The sequence below is a fragment of the Pseudorca crassidens genome, chromosome 4 (assembly GCF_039906515.1).
Source record: "Pseudorca crassidens isolate mPseCra1 chromosome 4, mPseCra1.hap1, whole genome shotgun sequence".
NCBI classification, from domain to species: domain Eukaryota; kingdom Metazoa; phylum Chordata; class Mammalia; order Artiodactyla; family Delphinidae; genus Pseudorca; species Pseudorca crassidens.
In genome coordinates, this window is record NC_090299.1 from 3,411,064 (window position 1) to 3,423,791 (window position 12,728).

At 60.3% G+C, this 12,728-nt stretch overlaps 1 protein-coding gene across 30 annotated transcripts in view; it reads left to right on the forward strand.

The window, feature by feature from the left end:
* ABLIM2 (actin binding LIM protein family member 2) overlaps window positions 1–12,728 on the forward strand; it is a 150,808-nt gene that overhangs the window by 73,701 nt on the left and 64,379 nt on the right. For all 30 annotated transcript variants that reach the window (XR_010942828.1, XR_010942826.1, XR_010942831.1 and 27 more), the window contains 2 exons: window positions 2,697–2,784; window positions 7,245–7,303. Coding sequence is in view for 22 of the 30 variants with exons in the window: in XM_067735003.1 (XP_067591104.1) it covers window positions 2,697–2,784; window positions 7,245–7,303 (147 nt within the window). In the remaining 8 variants the exon portion in view is untranslated. The remainder of the gene's footprint in view (window positions 1–2,696; window positions 2,785–7,244; window positions 7,304–12,728) is intronic.

Below are 12,728 nucleotides of genomic sequence, written 5' to 3' on the forward strand. Positions count from 1 at the left end.
CGCTTGGATTTGCTTTTCCTGAATGACAGTCATGCTGAGCATCTCTGATTTGCTTCTTGGCCGTTCCTGTGTCTTCTTTGGGGAAAAAATGTCCGTCCAAGCCGTTTGCCTATTTTTTAACTGGACTGTTTGTCTTTTTGTTGTTGAGCTGTAAGAGCTCTTTACATATTCTGATCCTAAACCCTTATCAGATCTGTGATTTGCAAATATTGTCTCCCATTCTATAGTTTGTCTTTTCACTTTCTTGATAACGTCCTTTGATGCACAAAAGTTGTTAATTTTTATGAAGTCCAACTTATCTATTGTGTTGTTGCGGCTCACGCTTTCCGTGTCATATCTGAAAATCCACGGACAAATCTGGGGTCAGCAAAATATACCCCTGTGTTTTCTTCTGTGGTTTTATACTTCTGTGGGAGAACTCTCTTACTGGCATGTAACACACAGAGGAGTCCATGAATCTCACACACTGGACACACCCAAGCCACCAGCACCCAGACCAAGAAAACACATGCCCCGCACCCCAGGCAGCCCCCTGGGGCCCCCAACGCAGCCACCACCCTGACTCTGACCGTATAGATTCATTTGCCTCGTTTTGAACTTTGTAAAAATGGAATCGGCTCCGCGGTGTCTGGTTTCCTTCCTCGGCCTTGAGTCTGTTCTAGGCTTCCAAGTTGATTGCTCAGGGTGTGGGATTTGGGGGTGCGTGGGCATGGGTGCACACCACAGAGTCAGGGACCCCCCTCCGGCTGGGGACAGAGGCCACAAAGGCCAGACCCCTGGGCGCCAAGCCTGGCTCCACCCCCTCCTGCTGTGTGACCTTGCTCAGCTTCCTCCACCTCTCTGTGCCCTGGTGGAAACAAAGGTAGTCATGAACCTCACAGGCTGTCACAGGATGAAGACCAGTCAGTGTGTGAAGCGGCTTCTTGCCTCTCCCTGTAGAAATAAGCAGTGTCCCCGTCGCTGCTGGGGCGTCTGCCGGCTGCCGGGTTGGGGGTGCTTTCCAGAGGGAAGAGTGCGGACGCTGGGCCGGGCCCTGGCGGTGGCCGCAGGGCTGTTTCTCTGCTCAGCCTTAATTCTCATTGGTCGGGCTGGGGTTTCAAGCCTGTCCTCTTACAGACTCTCCCCACGGCTTTCTCTCTCCACCTGACTCACGTGTAGACATGTGTGTGCTTTCTCCCCCAAGTGGCTGTCACAGAACTCCTGCTGTTTGATGTCATGAGGGTGGGTTGTCCCCCCGACCCAGAGTGAAGGGGGTGCCTGCCTGAGGAAGGCGTGAGGACAGGCCAGAGGTCACGATGTTTAAAGCACGTGAGTCCTCAGTTGACACCTGGGACCTGACAGCAGGTGGTTTCTGTTAAAGCTACAGCGCTGTTCCAATCCCCTGTTTGTACCTCAAGGACGGAGCTGCTCTGACCGCTCGGCATTTTAAGGCTGAAGTGGCAGCTTCACCCTCACTCTGCCTGGGCCCAGTGCTGCAATGTGACCTGCTCCCCAGATAGATTCCTGAGACTAGGGGTTCCTGCAGTGGCCCCGTGCCAGGCCCTGCCCTCGGAGGCTCACTGTCTAGCGGGGAAGACTCACCCGAAATAATTGTCAAACCCTGTGAAAATGGGGCTGTGGGAGCCCAGAGCAGAGAAGCAATCAGGGGAAGCTTCCAAGAGGAGGTGGCGTTGGAGATGAGATCGGGAACATTCCAGGTGGTCCCGGGTGGGAGAGTGGGGAGGGCAGTCCTGGTGGAAGGGGCTGCAGGTGCAAAGGCCTGGAGGCCGCAGAGCCGGCAGGACTGAGCACTCGGCATTCTCACGCTTCCCCAAGCATCCCTTTGCCTGGAGACACGTGTGGGCCACGCAGACTGACACCTCCGGTCCCACACGCAGGAAGGGAGTCTGTTCCGGATTCTTCCTCCCTGATACTCAGGGGTCCCCTCGGGCCTGGTTTGCACGGAAGGCACCGGTGGGGAAGGGGAAGGAAAGTGAGGTGCTTGTAATGAATTTGCACCCCGTTACTGATTCAGGAGAGTATTACTAATTCAGTTTCGGAGAGCGGTGATTAACCTTCGCATCTCAGGAAAGAGTGAGGGGGTTACATCCACATCTAGCAGCAGGCTGCAGCCACACCCAACCCAGGTGAAGGTCAGTGTACAGTCATGCTGAAGACACCGTGTAGAAATAAGCCAAACTTGCCAGTGTCCTTTGTTTTGGTTATTTCGGTATTAATATTTTAATCGATTTGAATGGGTTTCAAGAATGATAAAAACTGCAAAACGCTCCTTGAGAAAACTGAGCGATACAGAGAGACAAAAAGAAAATGATCTATCACTTTCACCCCACCTGTCTTGTCCCTCCATCTGGGGAAATAATGTTAGGTCCTCCCTCCCCGCCCCACCAAGATACAGAGGTGCATGGGACCTGGCCCCCCTCTGCCTCGTGGGTGGGGCAGACCCATCCACCGCTGAGCTGGGAGGAGCTGGCGACACAGCTGCTCTCCCGGAGGCCGGTCTCTGCTCCCAGGCGTGGCCCCAGCGGGCAGAGGCCACATTCACACACCCTGGATGGCCTGGGGCACCACCGGTCCCATCCCATCCCCCTGAGTGTGGGCTCTCCACCACACAGCCCGCCTTCCTGCCTCACCTGAGCACCTGCGTGAGGACACGCCGTGCCCTGAGCAGAAACGCCTGTGCTTTGTGCTTTTTCCAGGCGGGGGAGAAGCACTTCCACCCTCTGTGTGCGCTATGTGTCGGGTGTGGCCGGATGTTCGCAGAAGGCGAGGAGATGTATCTGCAAGGTAAGAAGGAGAGAGCGTGCTGCTCGGGACCCGAGGGCACCAAACAGGCGGCCCCCGGGCCCACGCCCTGTGCCGGGTGTGCTCTGGCGTGTCAGCGAGCTTTCCCGCTAGTTAGGGAACGCCACCCCCCAGCAGGGATGGGGGTCCAGGGCCCAGCAGGCTCTCCCCACGGAGCACCTGCCAGAGTCGGCAGAGTGACAGCCTGCCCGGTTTTGCATCGTCCATCCACGTGATGTCCGTGAACCTGAGATGGACGCGATAAGAGAAAGGCCAAATTCAAGAGCAAGATGCAGGAGTGTTGGAAATTTGGGTCCCAGCAGCCAAACGGAAGTGGATGTGGTCTGTGGTCGTTTCAAGCCTGTCCTGAAAGCCCCTCAACCCAGGGTCCATGTCTCAGGGCTTTCCCCCGCACTACCCTCCCTTGATTGGTGAGGGAGCGTGGAGACCACGGGCCGCTCCTGAGGCTTTTCTCCTGGTCAAGGGAGTCGCCAAAGTGTCGGTAAAGAGAGTTCTGGAGAAAAACATAGCCAACCTTCTAACCCATTTCGTGGCATTTCATGGGAAATCCCCAACCCATTCACCATTAAAATAAAAATAATAATAGAATAAAGGCGAGGCGTCCTGTGGCCACCAGACCCGGAGAAGCAGCAGGTGACAGCCAGTTGCCCCCTCCCTCCTGCAGTGACCCTGTTCAGCTCGTTGCCGCTTTTGTTCAAAAAATTGCACCCACGCTCAGACCGGAGCACCCAGCTCCCAGCTATTGCTTTACGTGTTTATTCACCGGGGTGCTAGGAGTTCTCCTTCGAGCTGCACTTAGTTTTATCACCTTGAAGACCCACCCCATCCCTGTGGCTTATTCATTCCCAAGCCTTGATGAAGAAAGATTATTTGGACACTTGTCAAAACGGTAGGAAGACGGTATATTCAGGACATGGCAGAAGGTGGGAGGGGAGTCAGGCCAACTCCGAATTCACAAGGACGGGGGATTTATAGCCAAGGAGGGGGTGGGGATTAGGGGGGGACGGGTGGGTGGAAAATTACCAAGAGGAAAGGCCGAGAAGGATTCCTGCTGAAGACAGGCCAGCGGCCTAGATGCAAAGTCAGTGGTGGGGCTGAGGCTCCCCAGTGCCCTCGCTGACACTGGGCTCGCAGGTTGAAGGCCTTCCCCGAGGGGCCTGGGTGGGTTGGGTTAGATGCTGAGACCCCCTGTCTCTGTAGTCACATTGTCTTTTCAAGGACGTCAGTGTCTCCGTGACCCCGGAGGCAAGCTGAGTAGGGCCAGACGGACCATTGGATGACCTCACCCGGCGTCCTTCTGGGGCCGTGTGTCACACAGGCCTCCCTTTCTGAGACTGAACCTCGTGGGGTGACGTCAGCCAGGACTGCCTGGTCCCCAGCGTCCCCTCTTGTTCTTCAGTCTTGAGAGCTTATGAAAGGGGTCCTTTACGTACGTCTGGGTGGGGAGGGGTCACCCTGCCCGAGGCGCCCACGCCCACTGTAAGTGGCACCTTCAGGACGTACTGACGCCTGGCACAGTGGCATCGAGCGGGCAGCTTGGGGACGCGAGCTGGCCATCAAGGGGACCCAGTCTCAGAACAAAGATGCTCTTCATGGCTCTGGGCTCCCTGTTCCTGATGCGGGACCTGCCCTGACTTTCTGTGGGATGTCGCAGCCCATCCCGTCGCCTCCCAGTCTGTGCCGGAAGGGTTCAGACCCGGTCGGTGATTTTTCACGCCCCACTCCACGGAGCACCAGAGTCCCACGGTGAGGGGCCCCTTTGGGGCTCTGGCCCTGCCCTGCACGGACACCCCGAGACCCTCTGCCTGGTCCACCTGGATGCTGGGGCTTCAGGAGGGCGTATTTGACGGCTGAATCCCATGCAGCAAAAGCTGCAAGGAGCAGAGGTCCCGGAGAGCCCTTTGGCCTCCGAGGGAGATGAGGTGCCCCCCCGCCAAATACCAGCACTGCCACCCAGCCCTGGACGCACCTTCCTGTCTGCAGACTCAGTGAACATAGGCGGGGGGGTCTGACTCTCGCTAATTATCAGGGAGACCCAGATTAAAATAACGCGTTGATGTTATTTTTCCCACTGGGTGGATGAGGGTTAAAAGGAAAGACACATCCCCATGCTGTGGGGATTGGAGGAAACGGGCGTCTTACCTGGCTCGTGGGCGAAAACTGGGGAATTGCCAAGATGCCCCAAGAGCCTTCAAAATGCCCACACCCGGGCTCCCCTGGTGGCGCAGTGGGTGAGAGTCCGCCTGCCGATGCAGGGGACGCGGGTTCGTGCCCCGGTCCGGGAGGATCCCACATGCCGCGGAGCGGCTGGGCCCGTGAGCCATGGCTGCTGAGCCTGCGCGTCCCGGAGCCTGTGCTCCGCAGCGGGAGAGGCCGCAACAGTGAGAGGCCCGCGTACCGCAAAAAAAAAAAAAAAAATGCCCACACCCTCTGAGCCAAGACCCCACTTTTAGGAAGCCCTCAAGTAAATCAGAGAGATGGGGTGGAACTCATGTACAATGGACTCTCCGCAACTTTTTTTTTTAATATAAATTTACTTATTTATTTGGCTGCGTAGGGTCTTCGTTGCTACACGTGGGCTTTCTCTAGTTGCGGCGAGTGGGGTCTACTCTTCGATGCAGTTGCGGTGCGCTGGCTTCTCATCGCGGTGGCTTCTCTTGTTGTGGAGCACAGGCTCTAGGCATGCGGGCTTCAGTAGTTGTGGCACGTGGGCGTAGTAGTTGTGGCCCACGGGCTCTAGAACGCAGGCTCAGTAGTTGTGGAGCACGGCATGTGGGATCACTCTGCGGCATGTGGGATCTTCCTGGACCAGGGCTCGAACCCGTGTCCCCTGCATTGGCAGGCGGATTCTCAACCACTGCGCCACCAGGGAAATCCCTCCCTGCAACTTTATTTAGAAATAAAACTTTGGAACTAACAGGCAAGGAGCAGATAGAGACGTCCTCATCAATCCGTACAATGCAATATTATGCAGCCCTTAAGGTTACAGTTTTGATATTTAATTACGTGGAGAACTACTAAGACACTTTTAAGCAAAAATCGCAGGATACAAAACTGTGCACCTATGTTGTATTTAATATGTATGTGTACGCTGCAAGACAGCCCGACCCAAAGTGGGTAGGAGGTTACCGATGATTTTAATTTTCCTATATATTCTTTTTTAGGCTTGTTTAAATTTTAATCAAAAAAACAGCGATTACCTTTGTAATCATACACAATGTTTTAAAAAAAGAAAAGCTTACGCACAAACCAACCGAGGCCCGGTCTCTCTGGGAGCTCCGGGTTGGAGCAGATATTTTCCCAGGGAGGAGCAGAAATAAGTTCCCTTCCCCGGCGTTAACTCACGTGACCCGGAGGCTTTGCAGGCGGAAATGGGGTGCAGCTCCTTCCTGCCACCACACGTTGAAGCCCCTGCTGTGTGCCGGGCCCCTACTACGCCCACTCTGTGTGGCTTGTTCGGGGGATGTGAGAATGGGATGGACAAGGCTCCCACCTCCACGCGGGGCATGGGCTGTCCTGGCAGCGGTGGATGTAAACGCGGACACGGCAGCCGTGGCCACCCGCAGAGGGTGCGTGAGCGGAGTACGGGTGGACGGAGGGAGAAAGGGGGCCGGGCTGAGGTTCAGGGAGGCCCGAGGGGGGAAGCAAGCGCTCTGGGCCCTGAAGTTATTACTCCTATTTAGTTATATTAAATTCTGCTAAAGGCCTGAACAGGTAGGGTTATTGTCGGCCCTGTGTGCAGGTGGGAAAACTCTGAGACTCGGGGAGGTCGAGTTTGAATTAGAAAAGAGAAGGGCCCTTGGGGTCCTTGGGACGCTTGGTGACCTGTTACCTTGAGGGGGGCGCCTGTAGCTGTGGGGCCACGGCGGGGCCGGCATGAGTGAGACAGCTCAGACACCCGCGAGTGAGCGCGGGGTCGGGCCCCCAGCCTGCAGCCCTCATCTTCACCCCACACCTAAGGTTCCCACCTGGGGGTCCCCGAGGAGAGCCCTGCCCCAAGCCCTCGTTCCCCAGGCAGGTCCCACTGGGCTCCGGCCCCCCACTGCGCCCATGGCTGGGCCTGGCCACTGCCCACCCGCACAGAGAGGAGCTGGTGCAGGTCGCACGGCAGCCCCTCTTGTCTCCCCTGCCTCTGAATAGAAGCCACCCGCAGACCCCCTCCTCGGAGAAGCCTCGTCTGGGTGCCCGGGGTTCCGAGGGACCCCATGGGAGCATCAGCTCGTGGTGGGGCGTTTCCTGTCTGTTTCATGTCCTCCCCTTCCCGGTGGGGCTGTGAGCCCCCGTGATCGGCCCCAGGCCCAGCCCTGACCTGTGACTCCGGCACAGACGAAGGGGAGTGAGGGTCCGAGTGTGGACGCCAGCTCCCTCCTCCTGACACTCCGCACGGCCCCTGCATCTCCGGAAATAACACTAACACTTCCCTCTTGGGAATCTGTCCCCAGGCTCCTCCATCTGGCACCCGGCGTGTCGACAGGCAGCCAGAACTGAAGACAAAAGCAAGGTGGGTGGAATTCAGTCTCTTCCGACGCCTTTCCCCCCGCTTCTGCGCTATCATCACACGGTTAAGAGGACGCTGGCTGCGTCTGCAGGCTTGCCGGCCAGTCCCACCAGGCCATGGGGCAGGTGGCCCGAGGCCTGGCGATGGTGAGGTGTAAACAGGTAGATCAGCTGCTGGGTGGGACCAGGGCCCTTCCCGCACTGGCCCTGCCGACCTCTTCCTTTGTTCAGTGGACGCTGATGGCTGCGGAAGTTTGGGGACAACTGCAAAGTTAGCGGGTCTCCAAACAGTCCCGAGACCGTCCATACTTCTGACGCCAGCGGCTAGTTCGAGGGGCCCTCACAGCTGCCCGCAGGTTCATTAATGTGTCTGAAGCACTCACAGAACTGTTACAGCCCCGGTTATGGTTTATCCCGGCAGGGGGCAGGGGGAGATACAGAGTGAAAGCAGCCCAGCATGGGGCGGGGTCCAGGAGGGGTCCGGACACACGGTACCATTGTCTTCTCCCCGTGGAGTCCAGACTCGGCCCCTCCCAGTGACGGGTGACGGCGCACACGGAGTGTTGCCAACCAGGGAAGCTCCGGGGCCAGAGACCTTATCGGTGCCCCATTAAATGACTGATTGGTTGGTTGGTTGATTGATTGGTTGCCATGTGGTTGATTTCACTCTCCAGGTGACATGACCCAAGACCACCAGAATCATAGGGTTGGTCTTTCTGGCATGGCCAGTTCCACTCTAAGAATTTTGGGTGCAGTTAGCCCCCTCCCTAAACAGAGACATCCTATCGGGTACGATCACCTTCCAGAAACTAGAGCAAGACCTCTCTCTGGGCCAGGCTAGACCACCCTCTAGGCCAGGCCAAATTCCTTGCCCCTCAGAGGCCCTGTGCTGGGCGCCGGCATGCCCCTGACCCTTCCGGGGCTGGCGTCCCAGAGAGAGGCAGAAATCAACGCCTCAGCAAGAAGATAACGCAGCAGTGGTTGGCGGGGCAGGAGAGCGGGGGAAGGACCGACCTCACCTGGGATGGTTGGGGGGGGTGGGGGTGCAGGCGGTCCTCCAGAGGAAATGAGCGGGAGCTGAGCCAGAAGATGAGACGGTGCCAGCCCTGAAGAGAGGGAGAGGGAGTGCGGTTCCAGGCAGGGTGGGGGTTCGTGCAAAGGCCCTGGGGCAGGAACAGGGCAAGCTCCCTTTGGCTTGGGTGGCGGTGGGGTGAGCAGGAGAGGGGTCCCGCTGCCCCCGGGCTGCCACGCCTCCGTCCTCACCGCTCCCTTTCTCCCCTGCGCCTTCGCAAACGCGTTCCTTCCGCCAGAGATGCCCTCTCGTGCCCTTGCATCACGCATCCTGGCAAACTCCTCCTTTGGGTTTTAAGATTCACCCAGAATGTCAGCCCCTGAAGACCTTGCCAACTCCTGCTCCTGCCCCGCGTCCTCAGCTCACACCCCGCAGGCAGCTCCCTCTTCCCTAAAAGCCTGGAGGAAAGGCTCCAGTCTCTCCGTCCTGAATTCCCGGCTCCCACACAAGTCCTGGCAGGTGACACACTCAAGCGTTTGCGGGTTGAAGGAAGGAAGTGAATACAATGAACTGCAGCCCAGGGGACCGCAGGCCCTCGAGGGGAGGCGTGTCAGCCAGCTTTGCTCTGTCAGGCACTACCAGGCCCTGTGCCAGGGGGCCCCCCACCCCTGCAGGACCCCCACTGGGAGCCACGCCCTGCAGGGCCCCGGGATAGCGTAGATGGTCCGCGGGCGGCGAGTGGTGTGTGACCCCCAGGACTCCGGGCCCGGCCTCAGGACGCCAGCAACCCCTGGCTTTCCACTCTGTCCCCCATGCGTGGTGTCCCAGGCATGCCAACCCTTTTAAAGCCACCAGACAGGCTACGGATGAGCCGGGTGGCGGTGGGCCCTTGAAGACCCTGGCTACTCAGATGCCGCATAGCAGCAGGTCTGCATCCGTGTCTGGGAGATGGACAGGGAAACTGCTGCAGGGGGCGGGGGGACGCACGGGGTCGCTAGCGTGCCCGTGTGTGGTGTGCACAGTGATGCTGGGATCACTGCAGAGTTCAGACCCAGCCTTCTCGGACCCCAGCCCGTGGGATACCCAAAATTCCTTTCGGGGGTGAGGGGCTCGCTCTGCTGGTGGCAGCTCTGGGTCAAGAGGCCGAGGTGACCGGGGTCCCTGGGTGGAGGCGGGGAGGGGCTGGGAGGAGCAGAGGCTGGAGAGTCAGGCAGGTCCCCCGGGAAGCGCGCGGGAGGCCGGCCGATCCGGGGGTCTGGGTGGCTCCCTGCGCCTCTGCGGCAGCTGCGTTTGGCAGGAGGGACCGTCGCCCAGAGGAATTCTGCTCCAGGAGGAAAGGGGCAGAGCTCTGCTGTTGGGCGTACTTTGCTCTTTACTGTTGACGCTGGTTCTGTTCGTTGAGCCCTTCACTGATACCTTGCACTGCGGGAGCGAGGGGTCAGGGCTGCAGAGTCCCCCCACCCCTGGCTGTGGGGAGTGAGCAGAGCCAGAGCAGAAACTTGTCCCCAGACTAGCAGACGCCGCGGGGGCTCAGGGCTTGGGAATTCCTGGTGGGGCTGGATGGAGACCCACCTCGTGAACTTTGGCCCACGAGCCGTGATGGGGGCATGGGCTGGTGGAGGGGACCCTCCTCGTACCGGGCCCTCGGGCTGGGTGGGACCCAGCCCAGTTCAGCACCCTCTTGCCAAGCCCGTTCTGAGAGAACTGAAGAGGGCAATCGTCACATTTTCTTTGGCAGTTGATGTCAGTGGGTCTGGAAGCCGCTGCTTTGGGGGCATCTGCCCCTTCGTGATGCATTCGTGGCTCTCAGCCTGCGGCACCGAGGTGACTAAATCGAAGCCCTGCTGTTCCTGATGGAGGCGGGAGCAGGTGGACTTAGGGGCACGTTACGTCCGAGGGCCGTGGGGACCGTACTGCTACCCCTGGTGTGTCACGGCGACCTGGGCAAAGGTGGCCCTGAGCCGGGGTGGGAGGGCTCCGCAGAGGAGGACCACGTGCCCCGGGCCCTCTGTGTCCCCAGAGCCTCCCCTGGCCAGGTCAGCGTGCCCAGCACCAGCCCCTGGACTCTGGACCCACTGCTGAGCTGGCCCCAGGCTGCTGCCAGGCCTGGTGGCAGCAGCCGCCCCTGCTCCCAGCCTGGAGGCCACTGGCCCAGCGGAAACGAGGCTCTCTGAATGCTGCAGGCTGGCAGGACAGGGAGGAAGGGAAGGCTTGTTGCCCCGGGGGCTGGTCATTGCCCTGGACTTGGCTTCCTGGGCTTGTTTCCACAGATGCTTTGGGAACATTTGGGGCAGAGGCCAGCAGCCTGACAACAGTTGCCCTTCCGTGTCCTGGGACAGCATCCAGGCCCCAGTCATGCCCTGCTTGTCCCTTGTTTCACCCTCCCCGGGTCCCAGCCCCACCTCCGCCCCTCAGGGCCTCTTCTGTCTCGCCCGGGAAATGAGAATAAACTCTGGGCCTGGTGGGCCGGGCAGTGAGTGGGCACATCAGTGGGTGGACAGGGCAGTAAGTGGACAGGGCAGTGGTGGGCGGGGCAGTGAGGGAGTGTGGCAGTGGTGGGTGGGGCAGCGGGTGGGTGGGACAATGAGTGGACAGGGCAGTGGTGGGCAGTGCAGTGGATGGGCAGGGCAGTGAGCAGGACAGTAGGTAGACAGGGTAGTGGGTGGATAGGGAAGTGGTGGGCAGGGCAGTGGGTGGGCGGGTCAGTGAGGGGATGTGGCAGTGAGTGGATGGGGCAGTGAGTGGACAGGGCAGTGGTGGGCAGTGCAGTGGATGGGCAGGGCAGTGAGCAGGACAGTAGGTGGACAGGGCAGTGAGTGGATGGGGAAGTGGTAGGCAGGGCAGTGGGTGGGCGGGGCAGTGAGGGGGTGTGGCAGTGAGTGGATGGGGCAGTGGGTGGACAGGGCAGTGTGTGGGCGGGGCAGTGGTGGGTGGGGCAGTGAGGGGTGTGGCAGTGAGGGGGTGTGGCAGTGAGTGGACGGGGCAGTGGGTGGACAGGGCAGTGAGTGGACAGGACAGCGGGTGGGTGGGGCAGTGGGCGGGCCGGGCAGTGTGTGGACAGGGCAGCGAGTGGACAGGGCAGTGGTGGGTGGGGCAGTGATGGGCTGGGCAGTGAGGGGTGTGGCAGTGTGTGGACAGGGCAGTGGGTGGACAGGGCAGCGAGTGGACAGGGCAGTGGTGGGCGGGGCAGTGGGTGGGCGGGGCAGTGGGTGGACGGGGCAGTGGGTGGACAGGGCAGTGAGTGGACAGGGCAGCGGTGGGCGGGGCAGTGGGTGGACGGGGCAGTGAGTGGACGGGGCAGCGGTGGGCGGGGCAGCGGGTGGGCGGGGCAGTGGGTGGACGGGGCAGCGAGTGGACAGGGCAGTGGTGGGCGGGGCAGTGAGTGGGCGGGGCAGTGGGTGGACGGGGCAGTGAGTGGACAGGGCAGCGGTGGACGGGGCAGTGGGTGGACAGGGCAGTGGTGGGCGGGGCAGTGAGTGGACAGGGCAGCGGGTGGGCAGGGCAGTGGGCGGGCCGGGCAGTGGGTGGGTGGGGCAGGCACAGATGATTTTCCCTGGGCACTCAGGTCCCCTTGGAGATAGTTCTCCAGCCAGCTGACTGCTTCCTGCCCGGGGGCCGGGAGAGAGCTGTACTTTTCTGTATTGTTCGCTGCCTGCAAGGTAGCTAACGTGCGTGAACCAGCCAGCCCCGGTCAGCTCCGGGTCAGCCCAGCGGGGTCTGCTCAGGGGGCCATCAGCCCCTGAGAAGGGCAGCAGAGGTGGCGTCACTAACTCCCTCTGAGTCCGGCCTGTGGGTGGAGGCAGCTCCACTCTTATGTGGTAAATCCAGACGAGAGCTAACTCACTCGTCTGGAGGGCTGCTCAGCGGTCATCTAACTAGTGCCCCTCACGCCAGGCCCAGTGGGCTCCAGGACCCCCGGGAGCCAGCTCCATCTCTGTGTCCAGCAGCAGGGGCCGGCACCGGAGTCCATGCCAGGCCGAGCCAGGAGAGGGAGGGCAGTCCTTCCTCACTGCCCGGAAGGCCTCCCTGACTGCGTGCCCCCCCGGGGGATGGGTGCCCCCCCGGACAAGGACGTGCGTCTGCTGAGCGTGCCCATGGAAAGCCCGTCAGAAGGCGGTGGTCCTAACTGCCTGTCCCCAGTGCATCGTTGGGCAGTGGATCACGTGGTCATTCAACACACAGCCACTGAGCACCTGCTGTGTCCCTTCTGGGCTGGGTACCGGGAACACGGAGGTGAATAAGACCAGCGGGTCCCTGCCCTACAGGAGGGCCCACGTCCTCTGGCAGGGGAGACAGATGGGCAGGCTCCAGGGTGCAGGATGCTTGCCTGTGATGGGGGGAGGGACGGGGCCAGCTTCCCGGAGCTGAGACTTGGCAGGTGTGTGGGAGAGTGGGTCACAGGGCCCAGCCCTGTTCT